The following is a 21,263-nucleotide window of genomic DNA, read 5'->3' as shown; positions in this document are numbered from 1 at the left end:
ACATCTCAAAACCGTTAGGCTTTTTCTCTTTTTTTCACTTTTGGCAGTATTCACTCTAAAGTTGCTGCCTAAAACAGACTCGTTTCTGTCCACAGCTAAAGCTTTTATCACACAAAATTGCTATAAATGACAGCTAAGACCGCATTTTGTTACATTTTAGCAGTGTTGACCCCGAGTTTCTACTGCAAACAAAAAATAATAGCAAAATCTCAAAGTATGTGCAAGTCCCCTAATATGGACCACCTTCAACAAATCGAAGAAAATAAAAGCTAAAGGCTATTTTCATTAATTCATTAAGAAGCTTGCTGGAAATAACCTATAACTAGCCCTCGAGATTTAAAAAAAATAAAACAAAAAGCTTCTTTTCGTGGAAGTTGATAATTTCACTTATTTTCACTCTGTTTTTGATAAGCTTCTTTAGTTTCCTGGTGTGCTTCAAATAATGCTCTCATCAACCCGACACAGATCAATCTAAAGCATATTTTAATTAGTCTGACTTGTACACTAAGTTGTATCATGTTATTTTGAAGTATAGGGGGCTTTTTACAGTGATTCGTGAAGGCCGCTTCACTGGTCCATATTAGACGACCAGGCTCCTAATATGGACCATTTGTGATTTTTTCTGCATTTAATTTTTGTTGAATGTCTATCAAAGCTATTTCACTCTAATTAGGCCTAACGGTTAACCTACGAGAGAAGGACTACCAAACTCAAAATGAAACTTCTTCGCAAGAAAACAAGCTAGTTATTAGCATGAAACAAAAAGTGGTCCATATTAGGAGCCATTCCCCTACACATTAAATTCATATGATATAATTTGTAATGACTAATTCAACCACTGACAACAAAATGAATAGGTTATGTTCAGAATGGAGTGTTTGTCCACATAGAGACTGCCTGGTCCATTACAAATTGATTGAACAAATTGACCAGTTTCAATTCAAACCAATCTGTTATTCAAACAAATTCAGATGTCAGTAACTCATGCATGACTGGTAACAAGCCCAATCCCTACCATGTCAGCATCTTTATCAAGATGGTCTTTGTTTGTTTGTTTGTTTGTTTGTGTGTGTGTGTGTGTGTGTGTGTGTGTGTGTGTGTGTGTGTGTGTGTGTGTGTGTGTGTTTGTTGTTTGTCAGTTTTCTGGTTGACTTCTTCTTCTCTTCTTCTCTTCTTTCTGACTTTCTCCGCAATAAAAATTCTATTTTATATTCTTGTTGCCTTAGCATTTTTTTCTTTCTCCATTTGTATACTTCTTTAATGAATAATATGTCAAGTATTTGTAAGGACAGGTTGTTAGATAAGGCAATGTGCCTTAAACCTTTATTAGCCTTGTCGAATGAAGTTTAATGTTCGTTCGTTCGTCCTGTTGCTGGTCATATTTATTCAACAACAGTAACCTTGAAAGAAAGCTCAAGTGTCCGGTTAGGTACAATTTTTGCTTTAAACCTCAGCAAAATTGGATGATAAGTAAGCAATATCAACCTTGCAGTATCTCTCCGGCACAGCGTTTTGGGGCCGGTTCTATTTACAGTGTTTATAAATGATTTACCAGATGTGGTTAGTGGTATAGTGAAGATATTTGCGGATGATACAAAGCTATACAATAAAGCAACAAACAGTTCAGTCATGCAAAAAGACATACACTTACTTCAGGATTGGACAAATAAATGGAAATTATTTTTTAATGTTTCAAAGTGCAATGTTCTGCATTCTGGTAAAAAGAATCCCAAATATGACTACGTGATGACTGTCAATGATGCTATTGAAAAAATAAATGAATGTGATGAAGAAAAGGACATCGGTGTTGTTTTCGACAGCAATTTGTCATTCGACCCGCATATTCGAGGAGTTGTGTCAAAAGCTAATCAGAGGATTGGCATTATCAAACGAGCGTTCTCATTTCTTGACAAGGACACCTTCTTAAAGCTATACAAACCTTTGTGAGACCACTGGTGGAATATGCAAATGTGGTGTGGAGTCCATTCCTCAAGAGACAATTGAGAGGGTGCAGCGTCGAGCAACTAAAATTCTAAAGGAGTGCCGTGATAAATCTTACGCGGACAGACTCAAATACTTAGACCTCCACTCTCTGAAGGGAAGGAGGACAAGGGGTGACCTAATACAAACATATAGAATTATAAATGGGGTGGATGATATTGACATGCACAAAATATTCACATTCAAGCAGACAGACAACACCAGAAACAGCCAGGGAAAAATCTTTGTTCAACACTGTAAGACTAACAAGCGCAAGTTTTCGTTTTCTCATAGAGTTGCTAACAATTGGAATGCACTACCCACTAACATAAAATTCGCACCCACAGTGGACGCCTTCAAAAACTTCTTGGACAATTCTCCAAAATTTCTTAACCTTTTTTTACGACTTTGATTGAAAGCATTGAAAGAATAGGGATTTAGGCATGCAAAGTATCTGACAAAGAAGGCCTCGCGGCCTTCGGCTAACAAATATAGCCGCCCCTACATACTACTACTACTACTACCAGAGACTATAGAGTATACATTCTATAGTCTCTGCTACTACTACTACTACATTGCGGCATACATATATTCACCTTACTTTGCGGTGAAAAGATTGGCATATGCAAACAAAAACGTACAACTTTCTGGTGAAAAGATTACAAAAATCTAACCACAAACAGAAAAGCACAGAAACCGTGTGAAACATCGCCGGTTTTTTTACAATCTGACTGAATGAGAACAAACATATATGATGATCGTTGCACGACGTTTGACTTTGTAACTTGGTATCGATCCCGCAAGGATGAGGAAGTCACTGGACCGAAGGCTCGCGTGGTACGCGAGGGGTGACTGCGATGTGGGTCTTTCGGCTGCTGGGATGTCCTGAAGAAAGACGGAGTTGAATTGCACAGGGCTACCGTCAATATGCCTGTTGGGGTTCCAGAGCCGGTGGGTGGTTTGGTTTATAGAATGGGACTTTGGGAAGATCTACTCCTGGTGCAGACATTTGACACAGATACGTGTTGTGACATCTGCAGTATAAGTATGCGTTCGTTTTGTTTGTGTAACGTGTGCTCTCTGAGTACCCCCCCCCCTCTCTCTCTCTCTCTCTCTGTAGCTCTCTCTCTCGGTATAAATTATAATACATGCGCAAACTGTGTGTGTGTGTGTGTGTCAATGTAGGTTTGTATGCACAGTATGGCTGTGAAGTATGGGGCCCAAATTTAGTAAATTTAGCAACAAAATTGCAGCTTCGTTTTTATAAGATGTATGGTATGAGGCGAATTAGGCAAATTTCCACTAGATGTCCAAGTTACAAATAGAATATTTAGTTTTTGGTTTAAATTGGTGGATTGTAATAATAGTAATACGTTTTCAAATGTATTGCACCGTTTTTTGCATCGTATGTAAATAATATATATATGAAGCACCCTATTTAAAACATGTTGAAACAACTTTGGTCTTAGTGGTTTTTTGGGGCGGGGATGTAGCTCAGTCGGTAGCGCGCTGGATTTGTATCCAGTTGGCCGCTGTCAGTGTGAGTTCGTCCCCACGTTCGGCGAGAGATTTATTTCTCAGAGTCAACTTTGTGTGCAGACTCTCCTCGGTGTCCGAACACCCCCGTGTGTACACGCAAGCACAAGACCAAGTGCGCACGAAAAAGATCCTGTAATCCATGTCAGAGTTCGGTGGGTTATAGAAACACGAAAATACCCAGCATGCTTCCTCCGAAAACGGCGTATGGCTGCCTAAATGGCGGGGTAAAAAACGGTCATACACGTAAAATTCCACTCGTGCAAAAAACACGAGTGTACATGGGAGTTTCAGCCCACGAACGCAGAAGAAGAAGTGGTTTTTGGCATGACCAGTTTAATTTACGATGTTCCAAAAAATGGTTTAAATTGAAAACGTTGCAATGCCTAAAAGATCAATATACAATCGTGGTTATCGGAATTAAATGGAAAAGAAATTTGTTTGAATTATAGATTGTTTAAAGATACACATGTATGTATTTGAAAATTATTTGAACATTTTACCCAATAACCTAGCACTCTCTTTTTTACGCTTTAGAACATTAAATCATAAATTGCCAATTCAGAAAGGCCGAATATGAAATATGCCACATAACGAAAGATTATGTGTTAAATGCCAGTCTGGAGAACTCGGAGATGAATTTCATTATTTAAGTGTTCATTTTTTTATATTTAGTCAAGTTTTGACTAAATATTTTAACATCGAGGGGGAATCGAAACGAGGGTCGTGGTGTATGTGCGTGTGTGTGTGTGTGTGTCTGTGTGTGTGTGTGTGTGTGTAGAGCGATTCAGACTAAACTACTGGACCGATCTTTATGAAATTTTACATGAGAGTTCCTGGGTATGAAATCCCCGAACGTTTTTTTCATTTTTTTGATAAATATCTTTGATGACGTCATATCCGGCTTTTCGTGAAAGTTGAGGCGGCACTGTCACGCCCTCATTTTTCAACCAAATTGGTTGAAATTTTGGTCAAGTAATCTTCGACGAAGCCCGGACTTCGGTATTGCATTTCAGCTTGGTGGCTTAAAAATTAATTAATGACTTTCGTCATTAAAAATCTGAAAATTGTAAAAAATAAATAAAAATGTATAAAACGATCCAAATTTACATTTATCTTATTCTCCATCATTTGCTGATTCCAAAAACATATAAATATGTTATATTCGGATTAAAAACAAGCTCTGAAAATTAAATATATAAAAATTATTATCAAAATTAAATTGTCCAAATCAATTTAAAAACACTTTCATCTTATTCCTTGTCGGTTCCTGATTCCAAAAACATATAGATATGATATGTTTGGATTAAAAACACGCTCAGAAAGTTAAAACAAAGAGAGGTACAGAAAAGCGTGCTATCCTTCTTAGCGCAACTACTACCCCGCTCTTCTTGTCAATTTCACTGCCTTTGCCATGAGCGGTGGACTGACGATGCTACGAGTATACGGTCTTGCTGAAAAATGGCATTGCGTTCAGTTTCATTCTGTGAGTTCGACAGCTACTTGACTAAATATTGTATTTTCGCCTTACGCGACTTGTTTAACACTTGAGGAAAAAGTTGTTACCATTGTATTTTCGTAGAAATTCAAATGCAGTCAAATTTAAACATTTATTTGAATTAACAAAAAAACGACAGTTATTGAATTTTATATATTTTTATTAAGAATATTTTGAAAGAGTTCTCATTATTTGTTCACGTTTTTTATTAAAACAAAAACGAAAACAGAAACAAATAGAGTCCTGTTAAAAAATGTATGATTACAATTATTTAGTTATGAATTAAGTTTGATTTATTTCTGGTTAATTTGAAGTGTTGTGTCTCATTATTACATATCTTTTTTGTCGTGTTTATTGTAAACATTGTTTTTTGACTCACATGCGAAGCAAAAGTGAGTCTATGTACTCACCCGAGTCGTCCGTCCGGACGTCCGGAAAACTTTAACGTTGGATATTTCTTGGACACTATTCAGTCTATCAGTACCAAATTTGGCAAGATGGTGTATGATGACAAGGCCCCAAAAAACATACATAGCATCTTGACCTTGCTTCAAGGTCAAGGTCGCAGGGGCCATAAATGTTGCCTAAAAAACAGCTATTTTTCTCATTTTCTCTGAAGTTTTTGAGATTGAATACCTCACCTATATATGATATATAGGGCAAAGTAAGCCCCATCTTTTGATACCAGTTTGGTTTACCTTGCTTCAAGGTCAAGGTCACAGGAGCTCTTCAAAGTTGGATTTGTATACATATTTTGAAGTGACCTTGACCCTGAACTATGGAAGATAACTGTTTCAAACTTAAAAATTATGTGGGGCACATGTTATGCTTTCATCATGAGACACATTTGGTCACATATGATCAAGGTCAAGGTCACTTTGACCCTTATGAAATGTGACCAAAATAAGGTAGTGAACCACTAAAAGTGACCATATCTCATGGTAGAAAGAGCCAATAAGCACCATTGTACTTCCTATGTCTTGAATTAACAGCTTTGTGTTGCATGACCTTGGATGACCTTGACCTTGGGTCAAGGTCACATGTATTTTGGTAGAAAAAATGTGTAAAGCAGTTCTTAGTGTATGATGTCATTGCTAGGTTTAGTTACCCTAAAGGTCGAGGTCAAGCATGTGAGTCGTATGGGCTTTGCCCTTCTTGTTTAGAATTCATGTAACCCTAGGTTTTAAAATAAATAAATATAGACTTGACTTGACTTGACTTATTAATAATAACTTTGATGAATGAATTGAACATAATTATATATCTTGGAAGTTAATGCAGACCAAAGAAAACTAAATGTTGAACAAATATTGATGGGAGGATTTATGGGCTTTACGGCCTATACTCCATTTGTCCCCACAAACTCAACTATCAATCAATATGAGGCTTATATTGCGCGTATTCCGTGGGTACAGTTCTAAGCGCAGGGATTTTAATTTTTTTTATTTTATTTTTATTTTATGCAATTTATATCGCGCATATATGTTAATATGTTAATCCAAACAATGATATAATTACTGTGATGTTCTTAACTACACTTTAACATGGAATGTATGTATGTATGTATGTATGTATGTATGTATGTATGTATGTATTTATGTAGGTATGTATGTAGGCATGTATGCATGTGTATTGGTGTGTCGGTGTGTCAGGTGTGCAAGAAAAAAAGGGTATTTTTATATCATGGGTTTTATGAATTTTCTTCTTTTATTCTTTTATACTTTATTAATTAATGACCTATATGTGCTGATGACTAATTTAATTTCCTTTGTTGGATCAATAAAATGTTATGAGTTATGAGTTATGAGTTATTCAAGGCGCAGGGATTTATTTATGTCGTGTGAGATGACATTTTTTTACACAATACATCACGCATTCACATCGGCCAGCAGATCGCAGCCATTTCGGTGCATATCCTACTTTTCACGGCCTATTATTATAAGTCACATGGGTATTTTGGTGGACATTTTTATCTATGCCTATACAATTTTGCCAGGAAAGACCCTTTTGTCAACCGTGGGATCTTTAACGTGCACACCCCAATGTAGTGTAAACTAAACTAAACTCAACTTAAGTGTTAGGCTGTGGCTCGTGAATCGATGACGAGTCAGTTATTGAGGCCCCAGACTTGAAAACCAGCACTCACAACTAACTCCTGAAATAGAGGTTCCCTTTTTTCAAAGAACGGACGAGTCAGTAAGATATGTTCCAATTTAGACTTATTGAAAGACTTGTATCTTGATCAGCAAGAGATTTCTACACCAGTGGTGATTTTTCGCTCCTTCAATCTGTTCAGGGACGCATTCAGTAATGGTCGAATGACTTGGAATTGAAAGACTGGCAAGTTTTTTTGCGGTGATCTTTGTTCTTCCATAAATCACATAAAGTGAAAAGTTTTGGAATTAAGAAGAAAACAAGTCGCGTAAGGCGAAAATACAACATTTAGTCAAGCTGTCGAACTCACAGAATGAAACTGAACGCAATGCAATTTTTCAGCAAGACCGTATACTCGTAGCATCGTCAGTCCACCGCTCGTGGCAAAGGCAGTGAAATTGACAAGAAGAGCGGGATAGTAGTTGCGCTGAGAAGGATAGCACGCTTTTCTGTACCTCTCTTCGTTTTAACTTTCTGAGCGTGTTTTTAATCCAAACATATCATATCTATATGTTTTTGGAATCAGGAACCGACAAGGAATACGATGAAAGTGTTTTTAAATTGATTTCGAAAATTTAATTTTGATCATAATTTTTATATTTTTAATTTTCAGAGCTTGTTTTTAATCCAAATATAACATATTTATATGTTTTTGGAATCAGAAAATGATGAAGAATAAGATGAACGTAAATTTGGATCGTTTTATAAAAAATTTTTTTTTTTTACAATTTTCAGATTTTTAATGACCAAAGTCATTAATTAAGTTTTAAGCCACCAAGCTGAAATGCAATACCGAAGTCCGGCCTTCGTCGAAGATTGCTTGGCCAAAATTTCAATCAATTTGATTGAAAAATGAGGGTGTGACAGTGCCGCCTCAACTTTTACAAAAAGCCGGATATGACGTCATCAAAGGTATTTATCGAAAAAAAGAAAAAAACATCCGTGGATATCATTTTCAGGAACTCTCATGTAAAATTTCATAAAGATCGGTCCAGTAGTTTGGTCTGAATCGCTCTACACACACACACCACGACCCTCGTCTCGATTCCCCCTCTATGTTAAAACATTTAGTCAAAACTTGACTAAATGTGAAAAGAAAATAAGAGAAGGAGGTTATACCATAGTAAGGAAAAAGGACTATTGAAAAATCAAGAAAAAAAAGTTATCTCTCAGTCTGTGGACTACAGCGGTACCCACTATACTTCTCTACCCATTATACTTCTCGGGCAAAAAAAATCTCCATTTTCCAATAGCTAGTTATGAGAGACAATTTTTCTAGTGGCTCTATAACCGACTTGTCGGTTCCCGAGCCTCTCCTTAAATATTATGATTATTTTGCATGTATAAATACTATAAGCTATTTCATTTAAAACATTTCCAAAGGAAAAAACGTGTAAAAATAACTGAGCACTACTGAGAAGCCAAAAAAGGTATAAGAAATTCTGAAAGGGGGTCCTATGAGGCATGAAACTTAAAAAGTGCGGGTCCCGCGATGCACTAATTAAATTTGCGTTATCATGCCTACCGTCAGTACTGATTTTCAGATTGTTATCGTCCAATATAGCTTTTCTGATGGACACGTAGGGGAATTCGGGGGCTGTGATGGGATGGTCTCACACATCCCTTTTCCGATCATCAAAGCATAACGCTACGGAAGTTGGCCATTTTTGCCGATATCCAAACGATATCGGCAATAACAAAGACGCATGGTTCCGGTTTCTTCCACGTGTATAAAGTACACGCATACCTCGCCAGGTTTGTTTCTGTGGCTAGTCGACAGACGATGCCATTTGCTTTGTGTGTGTTTTTGTTGTTGCTTACTGTACATGACATACATTACGTGTAAAATCCAGTTCTTTAACAGGCAACAAACCTTGCAAATTTCCAGAAGCTGCAATCTGAAGCGACCTATCTCTGATTCTAGCAGACGACCTCTCCAATGTTTAACACAAAATCAGCAAACTCTCCTGTCACATAGAACGTCCATTGTATAGTGCAATGTTGAAATGAAGTTACCGGTCTGAAACATTTCGTCGTTTCTTCTGAGACAATCCTTGTTCTCTTATCATCTACAGATTTACCGCAGTCTTCACCACGCGAATTTCCAACAGAAGTCAGATTTCGAACATGCAATCTACGTAGGCAAGCATGATACGTTATGACGTCATATGATTCGTAACATATTGACATAATGCTAAGCATCCGGTTATCTCGAGTTTTCTCCGTAATACATGTCCGTGGGTTTTTCAATGTTCGGTTATTTCCGTGGCTTCATTCGGAAAGTGAACCGTCGTCTGCAATCAACGACATGGACCATTCTGGTACTTGTTGCTGACAAAAACATGATTTTAACACAGAATTTAATGTCAGAATAGCTATATAAACGCTATTGTGTTTTCATCGTAGCAATAGGGTTCGATATTTAGACTCGAACAAGTATAATGCGACTTGTCTTCGACTCGTCGGCATTATACTTGTCTCGTCTAAATATCGGGCCCTATTGCTACGCTGAAAACACAATAGCTGTTAGTAATTTCTTTAAAGAGTGGACATGAATGTACATTTGGCTGGATTTTGAAGACGAGAACATTTTTTGTCAGATCTGTACCAAGTCAACTTTATGGTCTAAATCTAGCTAACTCAGTAACTGATATATATAATATATATCTATGACAAATAATATTTTTGTGAAGTCCTCTCAGAACTTCCAAAGGTCCTCCCAGTCCTGAACGTGGGACCCTCTAAAGTTCTGCTGAGGGGTCCTTGGACCCCCTAATGTTATATTTTAAAATTGTGTTCCCTCGACCGTCTAGGTAGAGCATTTGTGGGGAGCCCTGATAAATGCCTAAACTATAAACAGAGATTGAAGTTAATCAGTAAAGATTAAAGGAGATTGAGAGATGACGTACGTGATTAAAACATGCAATATGATTATATACACCAGATTTATGATGCAGGAAAGATAACAAATGAGATTGAGAGATGATGTAATTAAAACATGCAATATGATATATATATTGCACCAGATTTATGATGCATGAGTTACAAAAATACTTTGCCCGTTGAAGGAACCGTAATAAATTTGACTGCGTTGTATATAATTGAGATAACTTACTACCTAATAGTTGTGAATGTCAGCAGGAACACTTACCAACACACACAAAAAGGCTGGATAAACAGTGGGAAAGATTTGTTCTCTATAAATGTAAGCTCAGCAAACTCAACCTGACTGTGGCCGTCGTTAAATGTGATAAGGTAATATTCTCTCTCATTTCTCTCTCTCATTTCTCATTACTTTATTGTCCCATCGCTGGGAAATTCAGGTCGCTTCCTCCCAGTGGAAAGCTAGCAGCAACGGAGTCGCGCTACCCAGGTGTCTGCGTGTTTAGGTGTATTCAGCCACCTGCACTTATGGCAGAATGACCAAGGTCTTTTACGTGCCATTGTGATGACACGGGGGTGGGACATGGCTTCCGTCTCTGGGTCTGCACATAAAGTTGACCCGTGTCCGTCCCGGCCCGAATTCGAACCTGCGACCTTTCGATCACAAGTCCAGTGCTCTACCAACTGAGCTACCGGGCCCCCACCACGGAATGAGTCGCATATCACCTTTGCATGATTTTCATATTTTTACATTTTTCTAGAGTTTTTTATGCTCTATCCAGTGGTGAAAACCGTTTTAGAAAAGAGCGAAAACTGTTTGAGTTATAAGCCTGTGACTAAGGTGACTCTCACACTGTTACCAGACACTACCCGGACTTTTATTAAGCCTAGCGCAGAACCGCGTGAGGTGACATGCGACTCATTTCGTGGTGGAGGGTCACGTATTGTTAAGAGTACATTTGTTCATAGATAATATACATACATACATACATACATGAACAGTCGCAGATATCTGGTTGACAAGCCATTAAATGGTAAACAAGCAACAGCTGGTGCCCATGACAGAGACAGACAGGCACTCAGACAAAGACACAGACACTGAGAGAGAGAGAGAGAGAGGGAGAGAGACAGACAGACACGCACACAGACAAGAGACCCAGACAGACATGGAGCTGAGAGAGCAAGACAAAAAGAGAGACAGACAGACAGACACATAGACAGACATAGAGAGAGAGAGAGACAGAGAGACAGAGACAGAGAGAGAGAGAGAGATGTTTACATTTATTTTGCTATGAAAGCGTTAACCGGTCTGTCAATTCAAAGAGGGGGAATGGCAAAAATTACTGAAGTACAGTGCAATTTCTTCTGCCATCCAAATCAACAGCTGAAACCTTCCAGTTCCAGACTCTACTCCTCACCCTCCTTCCCACTGATCAATACTTCTTTCTGATTACCAGGAGGCCGGTCATAAGTGGCCTAGATTTATTATGCATTTTTGGATTAGTGCAGTATGTATGGTTATCACTTTAGCACTGTTGTTGGCATAGATGTGTGTAGAGCTGGTGTGGTGTGGTTGGTTGCGGTGTGCGTGAGTTCCTTCCTGCGTGTGTGAGTGTGTTTGTGTGAGCCTTGCGGCCTCGGTAAATAACAATGAAACAGAAGATGATATGTGCTCCCCTCAGACGGACACAAAATCTGGTCTGACAACAAGCCACCAAACATCTTATAATGTCTTATGTGTGTGCATTATCATAAGGTTTGCCCCCCATTGAAACTGTTAACCACGAGAAATGTAAACCGGGTCTCATAATTTCTTTTCTTTTTCTTCATAGGTCTGCGTTCAGCTGAAGTTATAGGGATTCCATAGCAGCCAAGATGGAAGGAGGACTATGGGGACTCATTATCGTGGCCTCGGCATTCCTCATTCAGGTCTTTGCTTTCGGTCTCAGCGCTTCCATTGGTGTCTACAACATCGAGTTTCTCGATTACTTTGACCATGACACCGTAGGAGTGTCTTTCATTGCGGCCACCAACTGGGCAACGTTTCTGGGTTCAGGTATATTTGAGTGTGTTCTTGGTATTTGGTATGCTTATTGTCCTTTGAATGTCCTTGTACAGTGACAGAATCGCGCTTCCCAGTGTTTTTGTGTGTGTGTTTTTCTTGCATGCTTGTACGTGTACTTGTGATTTTTAAGCTATGAAACCCTGCGCTTGGGGTCTTTACTTGGTGCATGCTTGCACACTGGAATGTTCAGACACCTGGAAGAGTCTGAACAAAGTTGACTCTGAAATCTTCTCCGTTGTTAATGGGCTGAAGCTCCCCCATTTTGTGTGTATGACCATTTTTACCCCGCCATTTAGGCAGCTATACACCGCTTTTGGGGGATGCATGCTAGGTAGTTTTATGATTCTATAACCCATCGAACCCTGGCATAGATTACAGGATCTTTTCCGTGCACACTTGTTCTTGTGCTTGCGTATACACACAGAGGGGGAAAAGGCACGAGCAGGACTGCACATTAGTTGACCTGGGAGATCCCAAAAAGCTCCACACTTAACCCACTAGACGCGGCTGGGATTCAAACCCATGACCTTCCGCTTGGGAGGCCTGCCGGCATGTTATCCACAAGGCCATTGCAGCCGTCTGCCTCTGAAATAAATTCTCCACCAAGAGCTGGGTTCGCACCCATTGCCAATAGCGACAAACAGATTCTTCTGTTTTCCGGTACACTGCACAAACCTTTATTTTCTCTGTTTTACTGGTTAGTGGTTTGCATGAATATGTGCTATCTACCAGTTATTTACTGCATCTCCATCAACTCTAAAAATCGTATCTTAGCATACAGGGTTTAGGCCAGATGTGTTCATTGATCATTGATGCATTAAAATTTGAAATGACTAATCGTTCTGGCTGGGAGGTTAAAGTCCTTTGAACAATCTACCATGCCCATCAAGGGTATGTGGAATAGACTGAGGCATCAGTTTTGAAAAGATACATTGTCTTTATGATGATTTAGTCAAATGATGCATAAAAATACATTTTGTGCTGCTTCTGGCCTGATCCCTCATGCAGGCATTTTCAATACCAGGAGTGATCTGTTTTCTAAACACACATTGTTTACTAATCAAAATTAAGTGGAATTGACGTGATGAAAAGCATCAGTGCCAGGGAGCTAACACATTTTATGGGCGGTTGTCACAGTATTCTGTGTAAACATTCTGGAGTTTCGCTCTTGGCAGTGTGACAGGGGAGGCTACCGCTCCTTTCACAGCAGACTCTGCACCCGAGTTTTTGGCCTTTAAAAGTCAACACCAGTGGATTGTAGAGTTCTGTTTGTGATGGGGTCTGGTGGTTTCCGATTGTCTGTATGTTCATGGAAACCTTCGGGTTTGCATAACAGTTTTTATAGGGCTAAGAAATTAACCCTAACATTTTCAATCCTGTTTGATTGCACTTCGCTTCCCGAGGTGATCGTAGTGTTTCGGCACACGGTTACAGCAGTTTACCCAGTAAAGGAAGCATTTGCACAAAACTTGAATTTTGTCATCAGAAGTGTTTTCAAATATATGTGTATTAATTTTACCTTGTTCTAAATTACATATTTCAGGTCCTCTGGTCAGTTTTCTGATGCAGAAGATAAGTTACCGGAAACTTGCACTGATGGGCTCAGCACTGGTAGCGTTGGGTGTTGGGCTGATGCCCTTTTTGCCTTACATTCCTGCGTACTGCCTCTGCTTTGGTCTGCTGGCAGGTGCGTACTGTTGTGATTCATTATGACAAAACATTTCAGTATTTTTCTGTATATATGTGTGTATTGTGTGTGTGTGTGTGTGTGTGTGTGTGTGTGTGTGTATGAGTGAGAGAGAGAGACAGACTGTGTGTTTATGTGAGAGGGAGACTGAAAGACAGCGTGTATGTATTTATGTACGTACGTACGTATGTGTTTGCCTAGTTTGCCGATAGCAGTACCAAGACTTAGTTGATTACTTGACTGTGCTGCACATGAAACTAAAATGTTTACTTTTTTAAAACTTTCTGATTTGACCCATCAGAACTTAGTTGAGGAGGTCAAATGAGTCTTTTTCTCACAGACCGAACCCTGATGTTTAATAAGCGAAGGAAAATCATGATGCATTGAAAATTATGGCTCACTATGCCTTAAAGGTCCTTGTCTACATTTTTATACCGAAATCGCCATTTGACCATTAAAATGCAGAGTCTATTATTTACAAATATCAACAATACACCCCCTTTCGATCAGGAAAGACAAAGCCAGTGTAGCCGTTTGAAAATTCATTGTAGTATTCCAGCGTAGTACTCATAGTAGGATATCCTTATTTGGAAAATGCCAAGCGCAAAACTCCTCTCAAATCCCGTGCATTTCGTGCGTTTAAAAAAAAGCTTGGACAGCGCTCCAGTGTCAAACTGTTGCTGCACTTGTTTGGGCGTGGCTATAAGCATAGTGACATGAATTTGATTGGTCAGTATTTTTAGGCAAAGCACATGTTCTCAGCAAACAGAAAACAAAATATTGGAAGCGTGAGTCACGCTACCCAAAAATAAAAAAAATTTTACATATATTTTTTTTTCTATAACTTTTTTTCCCCATGGTTTATTCATAATTTGACATAATTTTGTATCAAAATCTAACCATAAGATTATTGAAAAAAAGCACAAATGTAGACGACCACCTTTAATGTGCATATATAAACAGTGGAACCCCTCTTTTGAGACCCTCCAATAAAAGACTCCCTACTGTTTAAGACCGTTTTCTTAGTTTTTCTGTTCATTACTTTTCTAAATTTACCCTCCTTTTAAGACTCCCTCCTTTTGAAGACCTGATTTTCTCAGATTTGTTTAGGTCTTAAAAAAGGGGGGTCCTACTGTCCAGATATATATTCAGTCCTTACACATATATGTTTCAGGTTTTGGATCATGCCTTGTGTATGTGCCATCTCATGTGCTGTGCGGTTTGTACTACGATCGACATCAGAGTCTGGCCACTGGCATCGCCACAAGCGGTTCCGGTCTTGGCGGCGCCATCATGCCCATTGTTTTTGGCAAACTCATTGAGACCTACGGCTGGAAGAATTCACTGGTAATCGTGGCAGGTTTAGAGCTGCATCTCTTCGTCTTTGCAGCCCTGCTACTCCCACCGCCAGCTAGTGAAAAACGAAAAGTGGTCGAGTTTGAAGTTTCGGTATCGCAGGAAAAATCTGACAAAAATTCTACTGCAGCAGATCCTTATCCCAGCATCGTGGCGATACAGAAGAACGGACACATCAGAGCTAGGTTAGCTGAACCGGAAGAAGTAGGAGACTTGCAGATAGACAGTGAAAGCTCCAGGGAGGATGAGGCAAAAGAGTTGCTACCTGTACAGGAGAAGGAGTCGTCTTCCGTTAAGGATGAAAAAAGATCTGATTCTGTGCAAACAACAGCCCGTTCAGAGAAGCCAGTATTCCCAGTAAACAGAGTTAAACATGACAGCTGTGAGCTGAAGAACGGTGTGCCCGGCAACTCTGGGGCAAAGGAAATGGATTCGCTGTCTCTTAAGGCCCATGTTAAGGTGCTTCGCCACATTTACCTCTTCACAGATGTCAGCTTCAATGTTTATTTCTTCAGTAGTATTCTCTGGAATGCCAGTGCTGCAATAATGATGTCTTTCGGACCTGAGTTTGTGGTTATAGGTGGAATCAGTCAAATGAACGCTGCCTGGCTTCTGACAATCTTTGGCCTGGGCGATTTTATCGGGGGCCTCATTGGAGGGGTGATTGGAAACATATGGATGGCCCATCGACAAGCGCAGTACATTGGTGCGAATGTCGTTTTCGGTGTGTGCATTTTGGTGTTTCCATTTGGTTCGACGTTTGAAGAATTTGCTGCCATGCTGATCTGCGGAGGCCTGGCATTTGGTGTGGTCTTGGGGCTCTTGGTGGTGGTGCTGATCGATATCGTCGGAATAGGGAGTCTTGTCGACGGCCTAGGCTACATTATGCTCGCCAATGGTCTTGGAGCCTTCGCCGGCCCAGCCTTAGCAGGTGTGTTTTGTTACATGAGCGTAAAGAGGAATTTCAGAAATAACTCTGCCGGGTTTGAATGTGTTATGAAAGAGTGAGTACCCTCGCATTTACGCAGACAAACATTGCCATGTGCTTCCTGTACACTTGTTTGAGACACGCCCTCTTGCAAGTGACTAGCCTGTAATACCACGTGACAAAGTTTCCCCACATGACAATCACTGACATTATTTCCCACGTGACATTACAGGCCATCACTAGCGAGAGGGCGTGTCCCAAACATGTGTACAGGAAGCACATGGCAATGTTTGTCTGCACAAATGCAAGGGTACTCACTCTTTCAGGTCCCATGCAAACCCGACAGAATTATTTCTGAAAATCGTCTATCAAGCTTTAGTTGAGATGTAAAATGTTTCTGCACGAAAGACTCTACTGTTTTATTTTCAAAGAATGACTCTGGTACCTGTATTTTAAGACCTACAAAAATGTAAATCTTAGAAAAGTGTTAGCCTTAAAGGTCCTTGTCTACATTTTTATACCGAAATCGCCATTTGACCATTAAAATGCAGAGTCTATTATCTGCAAATATCAACAATACACCCCCTTTCGATCAGGAAAGACGAAGCCAGTGTAGCCGTTTGAAAATTCATTGTAGTATTCCAGCGTAGTACTCATAGTAGGATATCCTTATTTGGAAAATGCCAAGCGCAAAACTCCTCTCAAATACCGTGCATTTCGTGCGTCACTTTAAAAAAAAGCGTGGACAGCACTCCAGTGTCAAACTGTTGCTGCACTTGTTTGGGCGTGGCTATAAGCATAGTGACATGAATTTGATTGGTCAGTATTTTTTGGCAAAGCACATGTTCTCAGCAAACAGAAAACAAAATATTGGAAGCGTGAGTCACGCTACCCAAAAATAATTTTTTTTTTTACATAGGTATATATTTTTTTTCTATAACTTTTTTCCCCATGGTTATTTCATCATCTGACATAACTTTTTAGCGAAATCTAACCATAAGATTATTGAAAAAAAAGCAAAAATGTAGACGACTACCTTTAAAAAGAAAGTAAATTGATTAACACCCTGAAGAGGAAGTCTGAAAAAATCAGGTCTTAATGTAGAGTGAGGCTTCAAACCATCTGCGTGTACCTTTAGTTAAAACACGTAGACCTTTGTGCAAGTTTAATACTGCAGTCGTCCTTTTACTGATTCCAATTTTGGGACAAAAAACTCAAGTCTGATATAGTTTAATTAAATATATTTGCTCTGGTGTACGCCCATGCGCATGCTTGTACGAGTGTATGTGAGTGTGTGTGTTTTATGATGTTCTTTATGTAGGTGGGGGGGGGGGGGGGGAGAATTTGAGAGAATTCAACACTGTGAGGAAGGAACAGAGTTAGCTGTTAATGGTGTGTGTGTGTGATATGCATATGAGCATGTGTGTGTGTGTGTGTGTGCATGCATTCATGTGTGTGTGTGTCAGTGCATCGGTGTGTTCAGCTAGAGGTGCCTTCGGCCTTGCGGTCATGCGTGTGTGCGTTTGTTTTTTGTATTCTTGGTTCCATTAGTGTGTGTGTGAGTGTGAATTCCACAGTTATTTTGCTTATTGTTACTTCTCTAAATTCTCGTTCCTTGCTCATTTTCAGGCTGCATCTACAAGTCTACAGGAGCCTATGACCTGGCGTTTTACGTGGGAGGGTTGATGGCCATTGTTAGTGGTGCAAGTATGTGGCTCATACCTCCCATCAAAAGATTCACACACAGAAAAAACTCGCCTGCTACCGTGACGATTGATGTGGCTTAATATGTGATAGCCGGGTCATGAGAAAAACGGGCATATTTGAATTTTTTGTCAAATTGATTTTTTAAGATTCTTCTTCTTCTTGTTCACTACTTTCCTGAGTTATCCACTGTAATGGGCATGACGAAGGGGAGTCGTGTAAAGCGTTTGCTTTTCTTGTAAAATTATGGACAATAGCAAAGGATGCAGAATTACATGCATAAAACTAAGTCATGGCACAAAAAGTACTGGTTTTACAGAAAGTCTGTACAGGGATACAGTGTTGTAAGTGAAAAATACCTGCTCAGTTTTTGTAATTTTGCAAAAAGTATTTGATGTTCTAGACGTGAGTCCCATAAAATGCTACATTTGAAAAGCATTGAATTTTCACCTGCTGCCAGTTTTCATCCTGTAACTTGACAGTGTGTTCGGCGACTTGTACCCTCTTTTTCCAAACGCTGTCACATACTATTGTCAGCAAAGGATTATTTTTTGTTTTAATCACAGTTCTTCCATAAGTAACTACATGTACATATAGAGCTGGAACATGTTTGCATTTGTGCAAGTGCTTTGTTCGATCGTCAGAAAACAACGACAAAAATTGACAACAACAATGGCAACGGAACGACAACAGCAACAATGTACTAAAACGACTGAAGACTTGTCATGATTTCACTGGGATATTTCACCATAAGAATCTATGCATGAACATGGAAAATATGCAGGATAGTTGGGCTGGGTAGCTCAGTTGGTAGAGCACTATACTTGTGATCCGAAGGTCACAGGTTTGAATCCTGGCCGGGATGGACACGGGTCTTCTTCTTCTTCTTCTTCTGCGTTCGTGGGCTGAAACTCCCACGTACACTCGTGTTTTTGCACGAGTGGAATTTTACGTGTATGACCGTTTTTACCCCGCCATTTAGGCAGCCATACGCCGCTTTCGGAGGAAGCATGCTGGGTATTTTCGTGTTTCTATAACCCACCGAACTCTGACATGGATTACAGGATCTTTTTCGTGCGCACTTGGTCTTGTGCTTGCGTATGCACACGAAGGGGGATAAGCCACTAGCAGGTCTGCACATAAGTTGACCTGGGAGATCAGAAAAATCTCCACACTTAACCCACCAGGCGGCCGCGGCCGGGATTCGAACCCTCGACCTTCCGCTTTGGAGGCCGACGTCTTACCACCACGCCACAGCGCCCGTCGGACACGGGTCAACTTTATGTGCAAATTCAGATGGTATTCATGTCCCACCCCAGTGTCACCACAGGGGTACGTAAAAGACCTTGTTCATTCTGCCATAAGTGCAGCTCTTGCTGGTGCTAGCTTTCCACTGGGAGGAAGCAACCTGAATTTCCTTTTTGGATAATTAAGTTAAGTTATGGTGCATGAAATGTGTTCAGAATGTTCTGTTTTATTTGCTCTTCCATTGCTCCTTAACTTCTAAAGATATTTTAAAGATCTCGGCAGGAATGGATGAAGTGTTTGCAGTTATAACTGAAATTCATGGTTTCAGAGGCCTCCAGGGCTATTCTTGAGATGAGTAACTTGTGTCCATACTATAAGTAAATAACCCCAACATTTTTGACAAAGCCTTATTTTCCGCCTTTTTGGAATCTTTTTCCTGAATATGAATACACTTCAGGATAAGTTTTGATGTATACAGGTAAAAGGTATAACTTGTCTACACTGCGAATGTTTGCATACTTTCTTTAACTATACAGTGGAACCCCCCTTTTAAGACCTCCAAAAATCTGAGAAATTCAGGTCTTAAAAAAGAGGTACAGGCAAATCCAGCTAACTCACAAACGGTTAAGTCAAAAATTCGCTTAGCACACAAAGAAATTCTGGTCCGGAATTATCCCTCTTTATCTATGTGTACAAAGTACCCTGAGCTCGAAATGGGATTTCTCTTACGTAAGTCGAAAGACGGATAGCACACAACAGAAAGTCAGTCCCAAAGACAAAGTTTACTCTATATTTACTACAGCAACTCGAAACACGAAACTTGGCGTCTCACACTAGCGCATTGTGTAACCTTATTCCCTTCTTCTCTACACGGACGCCACACCGACTGGTCAGTCGGCACGCAATAAAGTATGAACTGAAGTTAGGAGGGGGCGAGGAGTAAGGAGGGGGCGAGGAGTAAGGAGAATTATCCAACTCCAAGAAAACATTCTGAAAAAGGTGGGGAAGTGGTGACAAGGCAGTGAACGCACTCACCATGCACTGACATCATACGAAAGCAGCCACACAAACACAGCACAGAGGCAGAGGCAGGTGTGCAGATGCTTTGTGAGAATAAGCGTTGAAAACCAGTTTGAATAAAAAAAAACAGCAGATAGAGCCGCATGTCATAATCATTCTTCTTGTCTGGCTTTATTGACTGCATGCCGATCTTGTGGCAGTGACTTTTCACTCTTCAGTCGGACTGTACACAAACCGCTCTCACTCTCCCTCACTAATGCCTACCCCAAGCCGTGACAACTGATGCTTGGAAATTGTGTGGAAGAGTACACCTCTCTATTTCTCTCCAATGCTCTTCCTGCTGACTTCAGTGACACCGGACACCCCACTGAGTTTAGCCAGCAACCCCCCAGCCATGTACTGTTTGGTGCTGTGGCCAGAGAGGTGTCACCGGCTAATTGAGGCCAGCTGCACTGTTCACTCAGAGCAAAACTAGTTGACTGTGTCTAACTTTTGACAAAGCAACACAACTGAAGGGTTCACAGATTAGGTAACCGACTCACTGGTCAAGGCTGCAGGGAAACAAGAGTATCTTAATTGTCAATGAAAGAGGTTACACACAGATACGCGATGCTGAGAACGGTGGCCGATTTTTCACTCTCTTTCTCGGAGGGCCTTCATCATTGCAGGGACTGCTGTAAAGAAATGCTTGCTCAGAAACTAACTCTTTTTGCATTGAAACATGCACCAGAACTGGTGGACACCATCGACAATGTCAAACATGAAATCGAAGCAGTTTGCTTGAGGAAACGGTCGTCAGCAACTCAAACTTCTCTGTTTTCTTTTTTTAAGAAAATCTGAGGTGATTTTCTTTGTGGCCCCGCCTCCTCCCTCTGTAAGGACCCCCCTCCATAAGGACCGATTTTTGTCAACATTTTCAAGGTCGCTAGAGAGGGGTTCCACTGTACTATGACCAAGTCGAAATTTCGGATAGGACACAATAACAATTCGGTCCCTTCAATTTCGTCTTATCCGGATTTGCCTGTAGTCTTAAAAATGGGGGTAATTTATGAAGAAAAAATCTGAAAAAGCAGGTCTTAAAAGGGGGGAGGTCTTAAATTGGGGGGTGGGGGGTGTGTGTGTGTGTGTGTGTAAAAGGGGGTAGTAGAAATTAGGCAACTTACTTCGTGAAGTATTACTATTTAATTCCCTGTGAAGGCAATTT

The 21,263-nt window shown here is 40.1% G+C and overlaps 1 protein-coding gene across 1 annotated transcript; it reads left to right on the top strand.

The window, feature by feature from the left end:
• The first annotated feature begins 11,889 nt into the window (after positions 1-11,889).
• LOC138958264 (monocarboxylate transporter 14-like) lies at positions 11,890-21,093 on the top strand. The gene is made up of 4 exons (XM_070329375.1): positions 11,890-12,107; positions 13,660-13,803; positions 14,978-16,090; positions 17,717-21,093. Exons 1-4 carry the CDS (start codon positions 11,927-11,929, stop codon positions 17,872-17,874), a joined length of 1,596 nt encoding a protein of 531 aa, XP_070185476.1. The 5' UTR covers positions 11,890-11,926; the 3' UTR covers positions 17,875-21,093.
• Positions 21,094-21,263: the final 170 nt, after the last annotated feature.

The sequence above is a fragment of the Littorina saxatilis genome, linkage group LG2 (genome assembly GCF_037325665.1).
Source record: "Littorina saxatilis isolate snail1 linkage group LG2, US_GU_Lsax_2.0, whole genome shotgun sequence".
NCBI lineage: Eukaryota > Metazoa > Mollusca > Gastropoda > Littorinimorpha > Littorinidae > Littorina > Littorina saxatilis.
This window is presented reverse-complemented; position numbering and strand designations above follow the sequence as displayed.

Coding starts and splice junctions, on each gene's coding strand:
- LOC138958264 (XM_070329375.1), top strand. CDS start 11,927: ATGGAAGGAGGACTATGGGGACTCATTATCGTGGCCTCGGCATTCCTC. Junction 12,108..13,659: donor GGCAACGTTTCTGGGTTCAG/GTATATTTGAGT, acceptor TACATATTTCAG/GTCCTCTGGTCAGTTTTCTG. Junction 13,804..14,977: donor CTGCTTTGGTCTGCTGGCAG/GTGCGTACTGTT, acceptor TATATGTTTCAG/GTTTTGGATCATGCCTTGTG.